The sequence below is a fragment of the Etheostoma spectabile genome, chromosome 11 (genome assembly GCF_008692095.1).
Source record: "Etheostoma spectabile isolate EspeVRDwgs_2016 chromosome 11, UIUC_Espe_1.0, whole genome shotgun sequence".
Taxonomy (NCBI): domain Eukaryota; kingdom Metazoa; phylum Chordata; class Actinopteri; order Perciformes; family Percidae; genus Etheostoma; species Etheostoma spectabile.
This window is the reverse complement of record NC_045743.1, coordinates 19,176,285-19,196,440: the sequence shown is the minus strand read 5'-3', so window position 1 is coordinate 19,196,440 and position 20,156 is coordinate 19,176,285. Positions and strand designations below refer to the sequence as shown.

Sequence of the window (20,156 nt, the reverse complement as noted above, 5' to 3'; positions counted from 1 at the left end):
GAGAGAGAGAGAGAGAGAGAGAGAGAGAGAGAGAGAGAGAGAGACATGTATATGTGTGTTATAGTATTGTAGTATTTATGTCCCGGAGCAGCTGTTTTGCCGCAGTGCTGAAATGGGGGAAAGTCAAACTTGTCAAACTTTAATTTAAAAGATTGTCTCTGTGTTTTAACCTTCTTGATCCTTTTTTATTCATGAATGAGTGTGAGCGTGGGATGTTTATGTGAAGTGACTAAAGCTTCCTCTCACATGAGAGGAACTTGAAATAAAACGGCACACTTGAAACTTGCAACACAACATTTATTCAGAAGTGTTTTTTCACTCCATCCTACAAACACATCTTGAAGGGAGGACTGTCTACTTTGGGGAGAACTTCTCTGCCAGACAGGTTTTCTTCTTCATTTCGACAAAGACTTTCTCCCCTGCGAGGCAATGGATCTGTCAGCCTACATCCTGAGCTTCCGAAATGTTGTGATGAAAATGAGGGGGAGCTCCAAAACTACCGCATCCCCTAAACTGCTGCATCTCCCTTACTGTATGCAGCAAAGAAACAGGCGGAACTGGCAAAGGACACGTCTCTAAAATCAAAGCCATACTGTCAGTTCCCTTGCTGTCTGCGTTTTGTCGGCTCTCGCTGATGAGTTGCCTGTCTGGCTAAATTTGCTGAGATCTGAGTACACCACTCATCACTGATGGAATTGGAGGGAATGAGTCAGCCAAAGTGCTGAGACTGGGCTTGGCCTATTCACCCTTGTTTAAAGCACTCAGAGTTGTTAAAAAAAATAAGCTCAGTTAGTGTCAGTTGTCTAGCTAGTTAAAAAAGAGAAGAATCCCTCAAGAAAAGACGGATTTGTTTTTTATTAAATAATCCATTTATCAAGGTCAAGGTCATATCAATCTTCCGATTCTTGAATCATTTTGATTTGATGGCACTTCTAAACTATGTATTTGTCTTTGATTTGTGGATCTAAACCTAGATGAAGTATGATTTTTGACGTGGCACATAGGGGAAAGCAGAGCTGTAGCTACTAATGAGATCACTGAGGTCATGTCCTCTCTATTTTACAATCTGCTGTTAAAACACTATACATGGTGGGTATTACCTTAAGTTAATTTAAGTATTTTTAGACTTGTCTTTTAAACTTTGTCTACGTCCAAAGCCACATGAAAAATACAAAAGCAAAGGATTAGATTAGATAGATTAGATTAGATTATACTTTATTCATCCCACAGTGGGGTAATGTCCTTATTACAGCAGCAGCATTTTCTACAATAAGAGCAAAGACCAACAAATACACAAGTAAACACACAACAAGCAAACAGCAGACAGTGAGCACAAGGTACGGCTGGATGGAAGTGGCGTCAAATAAAGGTTTCGTAAAGTGCAGTTGCAATGGTACAGAAAAACAGTATTGCGGTGTAAGTGAGTGACATTAAATTTAATATGTAATAAAATACCAAAGTTCAGCAAAAGATTCAGTATTTCAAAACCACAGTTTTATTTGTAAACTGTAAAGAGTGTTATGATCCTTACGATTTAGGAAATAACCGTAATGCTTTTATGACTGGGACTTGTTAGTTACTTTTCATCAATAATGAATCGGCTGATTGTTTGTTGGTACTCTATAATCTGTCAGAATAACGTGAAAAACAGCCAAAGATGACAAAAAACAGTTGAATTTTTGGACGATTATTCAAATAATTGGTTCAGCGATACTGTAATTGCTGCTTTAAATCTTGTCTTTACCAGAGATGTGCTCACGAGTTTCTTGGAAATAACTTATTCAACATGAACGCATTCAGAATTTGTAATTGACTAAAGAAATCTTAGTCGTATAAGAACCAATGACCTATAATTGATAATGAAAATGATCGCCAGTTTCAGCCCCAAATGATACCGTGGGGCCACTTATGTATTAAGAAACCCTCCAACACCCCCAGTCTCTACAGACAGAGCTGCAGTTGGTGTTTGTGCCAGGATCCAGGATTTGTCAGTCCAGGTATTGTTTCCCCTGTTCTGAATGTAATCAGCTTTACGTTCTCATGAGGTATGATTAGATTAGAGACTGAGATCTGCTCCTCTAGCCAATCGGATTCATTGCTCAGCCACTTCTCTGCTCTGAGATACTCCACATGTATTTGGCTGTTGGTGCTTTCTAGTGAGGTTCTGCTGACGTCTTTGATCCAGTCTCATTGACCTCTCGACTACAGCAAAAAAAACATGTTTGATTCTAAGCTGGTAGGATCAGTGGGTCACAATGGCATAGGGGTTTTATTTGAACATGGGGGTGAGGGGGACTTTATTACTAGGGGTCCGGGGGTCCTTCCCCATAAAATATTGAGCATCGGTCACTTAATTTCTGGCATTGCGGTTAATTTCTATGCAACAATTTGTGCCTTTTCTGCATCAATTTATGCTGGAAATGTTTTTATTTACATGAAGGGAATTAGTATCATAAATTATTCTCTTATATTGTTCACTTCATTGTTCACTTAACACTTATGTTTTTTTTTTTTAAAGGTCCCATGACATGATGCTTTGTGATGTTTTATATAGACCTTAGTGGTCCCCTAATACTGTACTGAAGTCTCTTTTAATAGACCTTAGTGGTCCCTAATACTGTATCTGAAGTCTCTTTTCTATAGACCTTAGTGGTCCCTAATACTGTTCGGAAGTCTCTTTTATATAGACCTTAGTGGTCCCTAATACTGTTTCTGAAGTCTCTTTTATATAGACTTAGTGGTCCCCTAATATGTATCTGAAGTCTCTTTTATAGACCTTAGTGGTCCCTAATACTGGATCTGAAGTCTCTTTATATAGACCTTAGTGGTCCCCTAATACTGTATCTTAAGTCTCTTTATATAGGCCTTAGTGGTCCCCTAATACTGTATCTGAAGTCTCTTTTATATAGACCTTAGTGGTCCCCTATACGTATTGAAGTCTTTTATATAGACTTAATGGTCCTAATTGTATCTGAAGTCTCTTTTATATAGGCCAGTGGTCCCTAATATGTATCTGAAGTCTCTTTTATATAGACCTTAGTGGCCCCTAATACTGTATCTGAAGTCTCTTTATATAGACCTTAGTGGTCCCCTTGTACCGTATCTGAAGTCTCTTTTATATAGACCTTAGTGGTCCCCTTGTACCGTATCTGAAGTCTCTTTCCCAAAATTCAGCCTTGGTGCAGAAATACAGCCACTAGAGCCAGTCCCACTATAAGCTTTCCTTTGTATATGTCATTTCTGAGCCTGTTGCTATTGAGGAGGAAAAGGGGGGGGGGGGGGCAACCAACTGTCACTTTGCAAATTTTAAAGCCATGATGTCTCTCTCTCATTCTCTGGATGGGAAAAAGCAGAGAAAGTGTCTTCTAATCTTCCTCCTTATGACCTCATAAGGGGGAAGATTACTTCCAAATTCCAGATAAGCCCAGCTTTCATTTTCTTATAGGCAGAGCAGGATACCCAGTGTTCAGTTTACACCTATCACCATTTCTAGCCACTGGGGGACCATAGGCAGGCTGGGGGAACGCATATTAATGTTAAAAGACCTCATAAAGTGACATTTTCATGCCATGGGACCTTTTAAAGATTATGTTTGGGCATTTTAAGCCTTTATTTGACAGGACTTCATTATTTTAAGCCTTTATTCGACAGGACAGCTAAAGACATGACAGGGGATAGGGAGGGGGGGGAATGACTGCAGCAAAGGGCTGAGGTCGGAGTCAAACCCGGGCCCGCTGCGTCGAGGGGTAAACCTCTATATGGAGCCCGCTCTACCAACTAAGCTATCTGGGTGCCCTGAACACTTATGTTTTAGTTCTTTTAGGGTTGTCGTTAATATTTTTGAAGGGGACAAATCTACCTCTTCTAAATATTAGCTGGGATGTGCCCCCCCACGCACACCTATGCTGTGTCCATCATCAACAGTCGTATCACATCCAGAAGTCATTTGAATTGTACATGATACAGATCCTGCACTTTAGCAGAATGTGTCCAAAAATAGATAGAAGCTTTCAATCCGGAGGAGTGAGCCGTGCAGAGACGATGAGGTGAAACTCAGTTCCTACTCCTCGTGTCGTCATCCTAATTAACTTTTCAGACCTGCCATGACATATACAAAGTGCTTATTTTGTTAGATTCCTGCATCCGGGGGTGCACGTTCCCCTTTAAGCTAACGCGTGTGTTGTGTTGTCACTGCGGGTCAGGGTTGGGTTGTCTTTCAGCGGCGTGTACCAGTTGATGGATGAGCCTTCAAGCTCGGGCTACCTCGTGAAACCTCCCCAGTTGCAGCCCAGAAATGCTCTGGTCAAGAATGAGTGCTTTCTCCAGTCTATTCCGGGCATCTTCCAGCGGCGCTCTCAGACCTGTCCTTAGGTTTGTGGAGTACATTTGTCACGCCGGTGCAGAGAGCTGACACTTTAGGTATAAAACCGCAATTTGTTTTCGGGCTCTATTGACAACTGCTATTTTGGTGTCGTTCCCCCTGCCTCATCGCATTTGGACAGGTGGAAAGAAGTTAAAGGTGACATGGAGACACTGACTGTTATTTGTAATACACAAACATTCTATAAAGTCTTTTTATTTTATATGGATGTATTATTTTTATTTTTTTAATGTTGTCATGAACACACTGCTTGACAAAATGTTAAATTAGAGCTCCTCAGTGTGGTTCTGGAAGTAAAAAAATCTCTTTGAATTTTCTCCATGAGGATTTTGATTATTAGCCATAATTTCTAAAGCATCCAAGGGAGCCTGACCACAAGCTATGAGAACGTAAAAAACAAAGGTGTTATAAGGTCCTTGTAAATTCTGGAGTGTGGACTAGACCTACTCTATCTGTAAAGTGTCTTGAGATAACTCTTGTTATGAATTGATACTATAAATAAAATTGAATTGAATTGAGTTATGCACTAGAAGCCAGAAGTCCATAGAATATCAATCTTGTTTTAAGAAAGACATGTTTTATTTGCAATCTTATCTTGGTGGAGCTCGCTGTTACTATGGAAATGTTTACTGCACCATTGAAATTCATGTTTTTCAAAATGTTCATTGTGCCGAATCAAATATTTAATATTTTCATCCCATAGCTGGTTGGCTTGGTTCCAACCTTAAAACATTTTACATGAGCATTTTAGGAAACTTATTGAGATTTTGAATGGGGAAAATCCCATGAGGAACCAGAGCCGTTCAAAAATTGGGCGGTCACTGTTGAGCTTTATTATAGCAACTAATGTCCAAGTTCATTAAATGCCCAAAAGAGACTATTGCTTATAAAGTATTGTACTATTCCATAAAAAAATGTCTACTTAGCCAAGTTGTCTGCAAGCCAAGCTGGAAGATTAAATGGACTTTAGCAAAGCCGAGTCATGGAAAGCTTCAGACAGACGTCGTCAAGGCAATCCACGTCTGTCTGAGCTGTTTGCTGAGTTCCAGTGGGAGACAAACATTGTTATTTTGTTTTTTCCTAACCTTTAAGGGGCTGACACCAGTGTCTATGAAGCCTGATATTTTATCAGGCTTCACACATTAAGCTCAGGAGACACACAGGCAGTGTGTGTGACTGGAACAATTACTGCTGCCACTACTGCTGAAAACACCATGTTCAGGCAGAAAGGTTAATGGCGCCATCTGTTGGTGACTGGCCGAAGTGCTGTTGCTCTGTGTGTGTGTGTGTGTGTGTGTGTGTGTGTGTGTGTGTGTGTGTGTGTGTGTGTGTGTGTGTGTGTGTGTGTGTGTGTGTGTGTGTGTGTGTGTGTGTGTGTGTGTGTGTGTGTGTGTGTGTGTGTGTGTGTGTGTGTGTGTGTGTGCGTGCGCGTTTAAATTATGTCCCCAAAAGGAAACTTTGTCAACATGTGATTTATCTAAAAAGATAAATTTCTCGTTTTGTTCTCATCGCACTTCAATTTCATTGCTGCAAAATGGGATTGTCAAGCCGACAAACTGACCAACACATACTGTGTATAATAATTAGTGCTGTCAAACGATTAAAATATTTAATCGTGACTAATCATCATCATTAGCTATTCTAAATGTCCCTTGATGTCTTGTCGTCCCATTATTTTTTCTCATGTTAATGCTCTTATCAACATGAAAAGTGGATCGGCTTGTTTTCTGCAAATGTTTTTTTATTGAAAACAACATTGGTACATAGCCTACTATAGTGTTCAAGACACCCCCCCCCCCAAGCATATAGCCTACTGTAGTGTTAAAGGACCCCCCCAACATATAGCCGACTGTAGTGTTCAATTTGACATGTAACATTCTCACTTGGAGCAAAAAAATCTCTCACACATTGTAACACTGTCCATCAATAACCGGGTGGAAATAATACTTTGAGGAGGAGGAGGGGGGGGGGGGGGGGGGGGGGGGGGGGAATTGGCATCAGCTGTGTGCTTGGCCATCAAGTGGTGTTTCAGACTGGACGTGCTGCGATGATAGCTCAGTTCACAACGACAACACACACAGACATTTGGCAACATTTAAAAAGTAAAGTTTCCATCCAGAATCTTATCGGCGTCCATTTTGGCGTCTCGCGCTCGCCATCCACTCAAAACGTAACGCGCCTACTCTTTGGCCGCCTCGCAAGCCCAAACGGCGTGTGTGCGGCGTGCCTGTTGTTGTGTTTCCGGTCTTGCTAGATCTGGTGGATGTTGTAGTTTTTTCTAACGTTACTAGTTGTTGCAACAGCATGTGAAAAAAAAACTGCCAAGTCTGTTAGACCAAAAAGAACCACAAAAAAATAATTGACGCTGTTAAAATGGGTTTGCGTTAACGCCGTTAACAATGTCTTTAACTGACAGCACTAATAATAATAGATCGAAACTTAGTATATGTGTATCAATGCAGTTTTGCTATGGTAAATATCGAGATACTATGCTGTATCAAATGTATTTTTCCTCCCACCCCTATTTGTTGTGTGTATGTGCACCAAACACTGACCGGTATATGATATCCGGTATATGTCCTTGCTGTGATGCTGTCATATCATAGTATGCCTTTCTGTTCTCTTTCCAGTTCCTTGGAAACACAGAGGTCGAAGCCCCAAAAGGCACAGAAGTCGTAAAGGATGCAGTCCGAAAGCTGAAGGTAAAGCCAGTCCTCAGAGTAAGCTGTGGCCTGAAGAATAGACGAGTGTTCTTGAATGACCGGAGTGCATGGTCGTCTCAGAGCGGGAGAGGTGGGAGTGAGTGACAAATCTTCCCCTCCCTCATCAGTTACCAAGGTGCCCTTAGAGTTTTTCAGCTCCCAAGTGGGGATGCCTATAACTGCTGGATAAGCATGGCAGTTCGCTCCATCAGCCTCCACCGGGTAGCTGCAGGATTCAATAAAAGAGATAGTTATCTGCCATGAAACCTGTTGTTTCTTCCCCCGAGCTTGAATCCTGCAACCGTTTACATGTTTCTACTAATACCAACGTATCGCTTGGACATAATAAGTAACTTCATGAAAGCACAGGTACTTTAATACACACTGACGGAACTCAGCAACACATCATAAAAAACCCTTGACACTTAATTAATTATTATCCACCACTTGTTTCTGGTGTTATAAGATGTAATTAGGTGTTACTGCCTACAGTGCATATTAATGGAAAAAAAGTTGATTTCTTGAAACAATATAATCCCTTAAAACTAAGTTACACTGTTAATAGGGTTAATACCAATCATTTACCCACCAAGGTTAATAGTATATGTCATAAATCCCGCCCCCTCCATGTTAGCAGATAGGAAATGGGCCAATCACAGCACCACTCATATTAATGTTTCCCAGAAATGGTTTCTGTCATTTTAGGTAGTTCGGATCACACTGATGTTTGATTTTTCTGATAGGTTTGGGGTTCTATTAGTTATTTGATACTAATAAATGGAGTAAAACCTTGTGATTGACAGCTGTGGTTGACTCTCATTTGGTCGGGTGTGTGTATGGGCCGGACTTGGATACCTCGGCTCCTCCTCTCAGTCACTACTCCGCAGACTATGGCTCCATAATTACAAGATGGCAGAGCTTGTATCTGGGATATTTTGGCTTCACTTTTGTACAGTGGGATGAAATGGAGACGTTTTGTCCATCTTTATATACAGTCTATGGGAAACACGTGTGCTATGTTATTATTTGCTAATTAATGCATTGATTGAAGCTACATTAATCATATATCAACAATAGTTTAAATTACTACAATTATCACCAACCAGCTAATGTGCCTGCTCCATAAGTCAATAGGCAACTGTTTGCTGGAACAACTCATGTAGCCAAAAAATTATTATTGCAGTTGAAACCTGCATTCATTGATTCTTTTGGCCACTCTGGGGAAGTGTAACAATTCAAACACATCATTGATTGACGTTGTCACATCGTAATGTTGATTTGGCAAACTCTACTTTTAGCTCTGTATTTGGTCTCCACTAGCTCCTGAGAAAAAATGTGTCCACTGTGTTCACCAGCTAGGGACTAACTTAGGGTAGGGTCCATTACTCATCCTCAGTTGCCTCAGGTACTTATTTATTTCCAGACATACTGTCTTTAAATCCCTCCACCTAACTAACTGTTGATGGTAGCTAAAAGTTGGTCATCATTCAAACATGTATTCATAGTAACATTGAGTCCAGAACAAATGTCCTTACAGAGACCTTAATATACATCTTTTCTTATTTTACAACAGCCACCAAACAGATTGAAAACCGCATTACCTGGTATGACTTGCATCCAGAAAACTGTCAATAAAAACATTCCACTCTTAATTCTCCTCTCTAGCAATCCTATAAACATATATACATATATATGGAAAAACAATAGAAAAACTGTAATTTTTATTTTTTGACACAAGTTAATAGTTAAAAACAAATAATATCAGGAAACCCAGATGGATGAATGCTTCATTAACTTAAGTTAGATAGGGTGGAATGTAGTCTCGGGTCACAAAACCCTGAGACGTGTATTTAAGGGTTAAGGTTATAATGCAGAAAACTCTCTTTTCTCACAGCTCCTTGGTTTAACGTGGCTGAGCTCGCTGCCTGCTGGCCTTGTCTCTTGTCTCCTCCTGCCAAAAGTTGAATCTGTGAGGCCACTGGTAGGGCAGGACTGTTTTTCCAAACTCGTTCCTCTATTGTTACATTACATGTGGTCTTGAAAGCCTTGTGGAGACTACAGTTCCGTGGTTACTTTCCCAGATACACTGGCAATTAGGACAGGCTTAGTTTTCGTTCCAAAGATCCTGTGAGGAGAATTTAGAGACAGCTTTGGAAGACATGTGTCCACACTGGTATAGGTCAAACACTGTAAGTCCCATATAAGAATAGAAGTGCAAATAATGAAATTAAAACTTTAAATGATAGAGCTCATCTCCAGGCCTTACAAGGGCTTGATTACAGCTGAATATCATTTTACTGAAAGCCTTAAAGTCACAAGGAGTTACGGTTGTCAGCAATAACAACGAGGCTTGGACCCAAATGCAGTTCAGAGAAGATTATTTAGTTAACAAACACTGAAACAAAAAAAGTACAGAGGTAATGCAAACAACAAACAAAAGGTGTCCAAAAGGTTGTTGCAAAAACGTACAACAAAAGTAATCCAGAACCCGAGACGAATAAATCCAGAGACGGGACAATGATCCCATTCCAGACAAAGACCACACAAGGAAATGAGGACAAACGAGGGACAGGTGAGACAAGGGCTCCAACAGGTGAAACACATCAGGATGGGGCGGACAATTACAAAGGCGGGATAACACAAGATAGGAAATAAATCCCGACAAGACATAACTAGACTATTACAAAATAAAACAGGAAATAACGACTGAAACTCAAAACCAACAGAAACTCAAAACCACGACAGCCCAGGACACCAAAGAGTCAGTTAACCCTCACGTTGTCCTCTGGTCAAATTGACCCGTTTTCCTATATCAGTGTTCTTTTTAACCACCCAAAATAACATGATTAATTCCAAACAACGCAATTTTGGCAATTTTATAGCATTTGAAAAACAAATTGAAGTGTTTTTGAAATAGTATTGAGTAAAAGTTGACGTAGTCCAGTCTGTGATTGTCCATCAACATCCATTCCTTTAATTTAGTCTAAATTATTCCTAATTCCTGTTATTTTTTTAACTCAAACATTAGGTATAATTTGTAATAAATGAGGTTCATTGACCATAAATTCCAAAAATAACTGTAAAACTAAAGTTAACAAGTTTGTATTGTACGTAGTGTTAAATGTAAAAAAAAAGTGACAGACATTGAAAAAAGCATCAAAAGAATTAAAAAAAGGAACACAAATGTACAAAAAAGTAAAAAACATTGATAAAAAGCGTCAACAAGAGTGCTGATTTTCAATTTTGACGGGAAGACAACACAAGGGTTCAAATACTGCAGTATCTTGTTGCATGTTTATGACTCTACTGGCAACATTTATACCTGCAAATATACATAATTTAAATATTTATAGGGTTTTTAGCAGCTTTCAAGTTTCCTTACATTGAATGATACGGTGTCTCCTCACCTGACAGTGTTAAATCCCCCTTTATCAGAGGTTTTATTGGTTATTGACATCAACTCACTGCCAAGTCCAGTTGGCAACATAACCATAAAAACCCTAGAGGTTTTGGCAGTGCTTGATAGAGTGACCCACTGAATGAATCACAGATTTGTTTAATTCCCTCTTGCGTCTTCTATTAAACACTTAACCTTAAAGCTCATTTCCTTCTAAGCATCATCATTGCCCTTCAAAAAGAACATGCTGCCGTTTGATTCCTAAGTAGGTCACCCTCTGATAAACCCACTGTGCATTACTTGCTCAGCACATAGACAAAGGAAGAGTCTACATGTTGAACGAAGTGCAGCATTTAACTGCTTAAGAGCCAGATCTTTTTTCTTAGAAGTTGGTGGAGACCAAAACAGAGCTATAACTTGATGAATATTGGACTTTTCTATTGGCCAGAAGGCCAGAAATACAATAAATGCTAGATCACACCCACCAAACAACAACACAAGCATACTGAACAGGCGTCCACACACACAGTTATTTGAACCCTGCTACAATGGGATGTTGTAGTGAATATATAGGTGGCCAAGCGCAGCAATGATCTACTATTATAATTCATTATACATGAAAAAGTGACTTACGTTATAAGTAACGAGATGTAATCGTAACCCAAACCTGTTTACTGTCTTTTTATCTAACTTTAACCTCAACCCTGGATAGTTAGCTAGTTACTACCTTAAGTGTTGACACTTGCGCACTATGCCAGTTCCGTTTGGTGACTCGTTTGGTAGGTACAATCTAGTACCTACCCAGAAATACTGGGTATATACCTGTAATCGATTGCTAGCGTGTTTGTCATAAAAAACCTTTTGAGGTACCAATGTTGTGTTTTCATCTTGTTTTGCTTTCCTCGGAAATTAACGGATGAAGTTGTGTACATAGGAGAGGTCTGCACAGGTCCAAAAGTGAATGGCCACAACTAAAAAGACCCTGAATTGTACTAACCAAAACCGGACCGGCCTATTTATATAAAAAAAAAAAAAAAAAAAAAAAAAGGTGTTTGTGCAGAACTGAGAAATGTCGGACCTGAACTCGGGAGAACTGAGACAGACAATTGGCAAGATTTTACAAATAATTGCTATTAGCAAGTCAACGTTAATTTGCAAGTCCTCAAAACAAACTTTGGTTCTAACCTAATGTAAGGTTAGTAACTAGTAACCCCCATGCCTGTTGGTGTTGCATATAATAATGATAATGCCAAGAAAGTTGGTAAAATACACCCAGGTTTTCTATTATTCCTTCCCTGCTTCCTTAAATAGCATGATTAATCCACTTGTTATTTTTAAAAGTCCACTTGCTTTCACGGTGACAGATGACAAACCAGACTCGTTTAGAATCAGCTTTGCAGTTTTATTGCATCTAGCATAATAGAGATAACTTATATGATAATGATGGCTCGTTGCTATGGTTTGTTTATGCTTATATTGCTAAGTTGCTGCCGGAGCAGGGCCACTCACTCGCGCACTTACCACCTTGTGGCCACAAATGCTCTTTGAACACACACACACACACACACACACGCACACGCGCACACGCACACACAGAGACACACGGCACTTCACTATCATGATCATTACTGTCTGATCTCCACTCAGGCATTATGGTAATTATACCCAGACCCAGTTAACCCAAAATAAACCGTGGATCTGAACATGTGCAGATCCTGGGTCCGAGGGTTTGGGTAGACCCGTGAAGTCCTCTACATGGGTACATGGGTTATCTTTTTGACACGCTCCCTTCCTAGGCTTCTACAAACCCCAATTCCAATAAAGTTGGGACGTAGTGTAAAACATAAATACAGTGATTTGTAAATCCTTTTCAACCTATATTCAGTTGTATCCACTACAAAGACAAGATACTTAATGTTCAAACTGATATACTGTATTGTTTGTTGCAAATATTCACTCATTTTTAATTTGATGTCTGCAACACATTCTAAAAAAGCTGGGATAGAGGCAACAACAGCCTGGGAAAGTTGAGGAATGCTCAAAGAAATCATCTACAGTCTACAATATCAAAAGATCCAGAGAATCTGGAATCTGGAAATCTCTGCACGTAAGCAGCAAGGCCACAAAAACAAACATTGAATGGCATTCAATCCCTCAACGGCACTGCATTAAAAACCGTCATCATAATGTAAAGGATAAGGTTAATACAGTTTGTCGCCACATCTACAAGAACCATTTTTGTTCCTTATAGATGGTGCATTAATTGAGTGGATTCATCAAAAGGTTTCTGTTTGCGATTTCTCTCTTTGGCAGTTTCAGAGACATATCAAGAAGTCAGAGGGACAGAAGACCCCTAAAGTGGAACTACAGATCTCCATTTATGGTGTAAAGATACTAGATCCCAAGACAAAAGTGAGTGCAAAGATTAGATTCTAGTTGGTGGTGCATGACACCAGAAGTTATCCTGACAACACACCCCGTGTAGAGAAAGAAGGGAGTCGTTGTCAACATGGAGTAAATAAATAATGAATTTGTTGTGTTTGATTTGCAGGATGTGCAGCATAACTGTCAGCTGCACAGGATATCCTTTTGTGCAGATGACAAAACGGATAAAAGGATTTTTACTTTTATCTGTAAAGACTCGGAGTCCAACAAACACCTCTGCTATGTGTTTGACAGTGAAAAGTGTGTAAGTGCCTTCTGCTTCCTCGTCATTGCATCGAGACCAATGTAGAACACGTTTGACAGAATGTAGAATTGTTGTGTATGTTTTATATTTTGGTGCTGTGCTATCATTTTTTTGGTATTTTGACATCTTGTAGTTAACTGTCAGTCATAAACTCGACTGAATATAGGCTGTGGTGCCATTTAGGTAAACATGGTGATGTCTTTGTTGCTTTGTTGCAGGCAGAAGAAATTACTCTAACGATCGGTCAGGCCTTTGACTTGGCTTACAAGAAGTTCCTGGAGTCTGGAGGCAAAGACGTGGAAACCAGAAAACAGATTGGAACCCTACAGAAAAGAGTACGTCTCACACGGACTTGAACTTAACTTTGAAAACTTTGTATAACAGCATGCTGACACATTGATGCGTTTTATTAATGATTGCATAGCGTGTTTCTATTGATTGGTTTCAACCATGCAGCGTGGACAATTAAGCTGTGTTGATGAAGAGTGTCAGTAATGAATATTAATGAGCGGCGTTGTTACAACCTGTAACTGGATTATCGCGCACCCTGCTGAGACTGTGGAGCTTTCCCCGTGGTTTTGATTAAAGGGTGACTTATTAAAAAATTAGTATGAACTTGATTAAATGCGGGGATCAGTTGTAGTAGCTGAACACCAGTGTGAGACGTATTTTAAGGTTAATTTGCAATCATTTCTAAAATGGTATAATGTATGAAACCGATTAAACTCAGCATTATAATCATTGTTGAACTTGGATATAGTATTTTAACAAAGCAACCTTAAACCAAGGGTCACTTACTTACATTCTCTAGAACTTTTAACTGTAACACACAGTCTTCATCAGTGGATGAAGATTGTTCAGTTGTCATGAGGAGGGCTCCGTTGACGTGCAAGCTCAGTAGTTGTCATGGTTTCATCCATAGCACGTTTTCACATTCCAACATGATGAAGACCTTTAGAAAATCTGGTAAGTGGCCCTCGAGTAGAGCCCGACTGATAAAGGATTTTTAAGGCTGGTTTCCCTGACAATAGTTATTTGTAGTTATTTACGAGTTCTCACTAAAATATCTGATATGATAATAAATAATAGGATAATGTTTTATTAGACAGAGGAACATCAAAAATATCTTAAAGTTTTGATAAATAAAATGTATAAAAATAAAAACTGAAGCCACGAAACTTAAATCGAGAGCCCTCTGGTGGACAGACTATGCAACGCCAACACCAACAGGGACGTTGTAGAGCGTCCTCTGTGTGACAGACTATGCAACGCCATCACTAACAGGGACTTTGTGGCGTCCTCTGGTGGACAGACTATGCAACGCCATCACTAACAGGGACGTTGTAGAGCGTCCTCTGGTGGACAGACTATGCAACGCCATCACACAGGGACGTTGAGAGCGCCTCTGGTGGACAGACTATGCAACGCCACACTAACAGGGACGTTGTAGACGTCCTCTGGTGGACAGACTATGCAACGCCATCACTAACAGACGTTGTAGAGCGCCCTCTGGTGGACAGACTATGCACGCCTCACTACAGGGACGTTGTAGAGCGTCCTCTGGTGACAGACTATGCAACCCATCACTAACAGGGACGTGTGTAGCGTCTCCTGGTGGACAGACTATGCAACGCCATCACTACAGGACGTTGTAGAGCGTCCTCTGGGACAGATATGCAACGCCATCACTAACAGGACGTTGTAGAGCGTCCTCTGGTGGACAGACTATGCAACGCCATCACTAACAGGGACGTTGTAGAGCGTCCTCTGGTGGACAGACATGCAACGCCATCACTAACAGGGACGTTGTAGAGCGTCCTCTGGTGGACAGACTATGCAACGCCATCACTAACAGGGACGTTAGACGTCCTCTGGTGGACAACTATGCAACGCCATCACTAACAGGGACGTTGTAGAGCTCCTCTGGTGGACAGACTATGCAACGCCATCACTAACAGGGACGTTGTGAGCGTCTCTGGTGGACAGACTATGCAACGCCATCACTAACAGGGACGTTGTAGAGCGTCCTCTGGTGGACAGACTATGCAACGCCATCACTAACAGGGACGTTGTAGAGCGTCACCAACACTTATAACATTGTTGACCGTCCGTTTTGATTTTATTTTTCAAATATTAATTAATCAGAATCATTTATTTGTCATTACAAATGATTCTGATGAATGAACATTAAAAAAATTCATCAGGCATAATAAGTGCCAATAGTTCAGAAAATGCCTAAAAATCGGCCCGCCGATATATATCGACCGGGCTTTGCCCTGGAGTTGAGATTGTTTCCTCTAACTTCATTTTAATGAAGGGTTTGTGTGAAATGAGGGTACATGCCATAAAACAATGTACAGTTTTGATCCGACGGACTGTTTATAACGTCTATGTCATTCATATATCAGCTTTTCACAGGTTTCACGTGTTTTATTCTATCAAGAGCAGTTTTTCCCATTCACTGTTGTATCTACACTATAAACAATTTGATTAATTTCCCAAATAACCAAATATACATTGATATCACTATATGAAATTACTTACTATCCAGTAACATGCATGTATCACTAAATGTGGTTATTTTGAGTTTGGCTTTTAAGCACTTTATTCCTTAAATGACTGATCTGCTCTTGTTTTGCAGATTCAAGAACTGGAAACCGAAAACTCTGAGTTAAAGCAACAGCTTCAAGATCTTGAAGAGCAGCTGATGATCGCTCACGTGCCGCCAGTGAGGACAACCTGCACAAACACACATCTCTTCAGTTTAGAGATTGAACAAAATATAGATTCTACGTAACGATCTAATCTAAGCTATATCTGAATCAAAGCAATTACACACCTGATTGGTCTGAAGAGACGATACATTCAGCATGTAATTGAGCCAAACGCCAGCACTTTGTGACGGCCTCCTGTTAATGCAGTTATCACACCTTTTTTTTTTCCTAATCTGCAAGATGGAATAATATTCTTCCTCTCTGGTCATTGTCTGTCTGCCATCTTTTTTCTCTTAGCCGCTGCACATAAACTCAGCCAATGAAGCGTACATGCTGCAGAGGCCCTCCTCTCTCTTCTGGTGTCACAGCATCTCCTGTCTGGAGATCTCCTCTGTCACGCTCACTCCTATGAGCTCGCCTGAGTCCAACTTGTCCAGCGGGCTACTAACTCCTCCACCTGCCAAACCCGCTCTCCTTGCTCCTAAGCCCACTGAGGGATTCAGCATCCCGCGGCCTCGCGTAAACACCCTCCGCTTTTTCTTTCTTTCCTTCTTTCTCCCTATCTGCTCTGTGCTTTGTCGCTCGCCCTGAGTCTCTTTTGCTCCTTTTTTCTGCCTCTCCTCTTGCTTTTGTGAACAAAAAAAGCTGTGTAGTTTGTCCGTGTGCAAGCTTCCAAGTGCGACCTCACCTCAACCGTTTCTTTATATACAGGCAGGGAGCATCTGCATGAAACCCCAGATGTGTACGGACGTTTTCGACATGGTTCCCTTCTCCACTGTGACGCCGCTGGAGCCCGTACTGGCCAGCAACGGCTGCCCACCCCCCCCACCGACCACATTACCGCCAGATATAAGTCAGTAGCTACTTTCTGTTATTGTCTTTTGAATTTATTTTTTATTTTTATACAACACAGAACAAACAACTACATCAAACAAGGGAAACAAAGCAGAGAGGCGTAAACCGAGCCCTGGGTATCCTGCTCTGCCTTTTGAGAAAATGAAAGCTCAGTTGGGCCGATCTGGAATCTTGCTCCTTATGAGGTCATAAGGGGCAAGGTTAGCTCCCCTTTCTCTGCTTTGCCCACCCATGAGAGAGAGAGACATCATGGCTCTCAAACCAGCAAAGGTCTATATAAATGCATCCAAAGAGCACCGTGTCGTGGGACCTTAGAGTTATAAGGATTAGGTGTGGAAGGTTGTGAATCAGGAAAAGGAAGAAGATGAAAAAATATGAAAGAAGACAGAGGTAAAATAAACCGAAGAAATGAAGGTATAGTACTTACCAATTGTAGTTTTAGTCAATGATGATGACTACCGTAATGTTAATAATAAACTTTGTTTTTAAAGTAATATTTCAATTTTCATAATAATAATTATAGCAATAGTAGTGTTCCAAAAAAGGCGGATGAGAGGCTAGCTACTAGCTAGAGTTGTTACAAATTCAGATGTTGCTGTATAGTTAATTTTCTCATAACATAATTGCAGTTAACAATCTAATTGTCTCTTTCATTCAAATTTTAAAAAATTATTAATTTATTTATTACTTTTTTAGTATAAGTATATAAACCTCTTTTGGTTGTATCACAGTCATGTGAGCCAGATGATGTAGGAACACAAACACACAGCCCATAAAGTAAAAAAGCCAGTTTATTGTCATAAAACCTTTTTTAAACTTTATCCCCTCCTCGTCATTTTTGTCGCCATGACCGTGTATAGGGTCTAGTGCCTATCAATTGAATATTAATTAAAAAATAGATAGTCCGACCAATAATCACTTACATAATTACAATTTCCACAAAATCAACCACCAGTCATACGCCTTAAGACCTTAGCTAATGTTAGCAATTAGTTAAAGAAAGAAACCGCGATTATGTAAAACAATTAGACAACGATGGAATCATTTTTTCAGTTCTTCGGCTCCTGAAAGATTCATTCTGCAGGAATAAAAGACTGCAGCTGTTAAAAAAAACGTTGTTTGTCTCTGTTTGAATGCGGCTGGTTTTTTTGTTTGTTCCTTTCCGCTGTGCTTGTAGGGAAAGACCTGTTTGGTGCCGAGCCGTTTGATCCGTTCACCTGCGGGTCGGCTGACTTTCCTCCAGATATCCAGTCAAAGCTGGACGAGATGCAGGTGAGTTTACAGAACTGCCAGGAGCTTCCTGCCGTTGTTATTATCAGTAGCAGCACTTTGAAGAGTTCTGTTTTCTCTATATGAACCAAGGCTTTGTGCGTCATGGGCCATGCTGAATCATTACCGGGCAGTTCGGTCCTAATTGGCATGCTGTGGACTGTAAGCGAGCTCCAGCACATTGTTTATTCAAATTCATAACGGTAAATAGATCAGGTTGGACTCCCTGTTGTGCAAAGATCAGTGGAACAAGTCCATGTGAGCGATGACCTAAAGCTATATTCCTGTTTTATTCTGAGCACATTAAGATTCCAACTGAAATCCTCAGCTGACTCAGTGATGAATATAACTCACTTCTTTATTTAGATGTATCAGGGACATGACACCACTAACACATTCATTTAGAAATGTATTAATAAAACAATAAGCGCTTGATTCATTTGGACACAAAACAACATGTAGCATCACGCGACGGTTGAAGAAAGTTCCCATCTTGCTCTCAGGTTCTCTGATGCCGCATTTCCACTGCATGGCTCGGCTCTACTCGACTCGGTTTTGGTTTTAGTCTTTCGTGAAAGTCGTGGATAGTACCTGGTACATTTTTTGGTACCACCTTTGCAATCTGAACCGATACAGGAAGGTGGGGTTAAAACGTTACAGACCACTGATTGGTCAGAGACAACCAACACTAGCACGAAGAGGAACGCCCTGCACAAACCCGCCATATTTAAACAGCCAAGCTACCGACCACAATGTTTTTATTCATGTACAATATGGTACACAACTGTCAAAGTGCAGACATCCTTCTGTTTGTTTGGTTATTTTAAGAATTCAGCAAGTTGAAGATAATGTCCCAGCAGTGGAATGTGTGCTCTACGACAGGGATGTACTATCTGCATATATCTGTATATACTATATACTATCTGCAGGGGAAAGAAAACTGTACTGGGACCAACAGGGAGCGGAGCTGAACCAAGCAGTGGAAAAGAGGCAATAGAGCATAAGCTTTCTGACTTTGACTCTGGCAGCTATACTCCTGGTAAAATGAATGGAATTAGGCAGTCCATGCTTTATTTTAATATGTTATTTCAATGAAATAATTTTCAGCTGGACTTGATTTGTTATAAATGGGTTCAGTTTACAAATGCAAGTTCCCGCTGCCTTTAGAAATGGGAGTTAACTAAGGTAAACTAACTACATTACGTTTTAGAATCGATTATCTGATGCAAAGTTATTGAATTTGAAAAAGAACTCAATTACCCTGATATACCTACTGTACAGTCAATTTTGCTATCCATTTACATTCTTATGTTTCATTTGGTTTTCACTTCCCAAAAAGACTGTAAATGTGTGAGTCAGGCTGTACCAGACTTAGCACCACGGCAACATGGGGGCTAATCTCAGTTACCTTGGTGAACCAGAAGTAAAGGGATGGAACCATCGTTTGGTTTGCATTGGTTATTATGAGAAGATACTTTACGTGTATTGAAGACATAGGAAGTGTGTCTGTTTTGTTCAAACTACACAAATAAAACATGACTGGGAACGTTTACTCCCTCTCTGTTGAAACTGACTGTAATCAGTTAAGGGAGTTTAGTTTTCTTCATAAAAGAGCCTGAGGTATTTGGGCACAGGGTGGATGAGAGGAAGTTTATGATCACCGCTGTAAGTTGTGTTTGTGTGCAATCAGACACTCATATATAAAGACATATTTAAAAACAGTGCATGCTATATGATTAGAAAATAATGACTTCTGAAAACTAAAAATCTGCTGCGACTTCTGTGATGTGTAACTGCTGGGATGACGCAGGCTGCTGCCAGTAGGAGGCGGTGTTGTGTGGGGCACACCTGCTGTCAGTGCCTAACCTTTTCTTTCTCTTCTCTACTTTTAACAAGTGGTTGCATCTCTTGTCTTTTCCTCTTGTAGCGTCAGAGATGGTTTGTACTATTTGCTCTGCTTCTGTGTCTGTGACCGTGTGTGTGTGTGTTGCATGCTTTGGTAGATGTCGCATGCTCTCTCTCACACACACACACACACACACACACACACACACACACACTAGCAATTGAAATGACCTCATCCATCCAGGGGCGTTTCCTGGATTTCTTTAAGTAAAGTGGCACATGGGGGACCAATAACCAGTGAAGG

At 40.4% G+C, this 20,156-nt stretch overlaps 1 protein-coding gene and 1 long non-coding RNA gene across 9 annotated transcripts in view; one reads left to right on the top strand and one right to left on the bottom strand.

Annotated features, from left to right (window-relative positions):
• The window catches only part of LOC116698113 (uncharacterized), an 18,098-nt gene extending 10,023 nt beyond the window's left edge, over nucleotides 1-8,075 (bottom strand). Inside the window, exons 1-2 of the long non-coding RNA XR_004334122.1 lie at nucleotides 7,964-8,075; nucleotides 2,576-2,579 (exon numbers count right to left, since the gene is read on the bottom strand). This is a non-coding gene — a long non-coding RNA (uncharacterized LOC116698113). The remainder of the gene's footprint in view (nucleotides 1-2,575; nucleotides 2,580-7,963) is intronic.
• gulp1a (GULP PTB domain containing engulfment adaptor 1a) overlaps nucleotides 1-20,156 on the top strand; it is a 110,583-nt gene that overhangs the window by 88,585 nt on the left and 1,842 nt on the right. For 5 of the 8 annotated variants that reach the window (XM_032529874.1, XM_032529873.1, XM_032529875.1 and 2 more), the window contains 8 exons: nucleotides 7,012-7,083; nucleotides 12,794-12,892; nucleotides 13,032-13,169; nucleotides 13,388-13,504; nucleotides 15,811-15,897; nucleotides 16,181-16,402; nucleotides 16,595-16,736; nucleotides 17,916-18,010. In XM_032529874.1, coding sequence (XP_032385765.1) covers nucleotides 7,012-7,083; nucleotides 12,794-12,892; nucleotides 13,032-13,169; nucleotides 13,388-13,504; nucleotides 15,811-15,897; nucleotides 16,181-16,402; nucleotides 16,595-16,736; nucleotides 17,916-18,010 — 972 coding nt within the window. Of the gene's footprint in view, nucleotides 1-7,011; nucleotides 7,084-12,793; nucleotides 12,893-13,031; nucleotides 13,170-13,387; nucleotides 13,505-15,810; nucleotides 15,898-16,180; nucleotides 16,403-16,594; nucleotides 16,737-17,915; nucleotides 18,011-19,934; nucleotides 19,946-20,156 lie in introns of all 8 variants that reach the window. The other 3 variants (XM_032529878.1, XM_032529880.1, XM_032529879.1) reach the window with 3 other exon arrangements.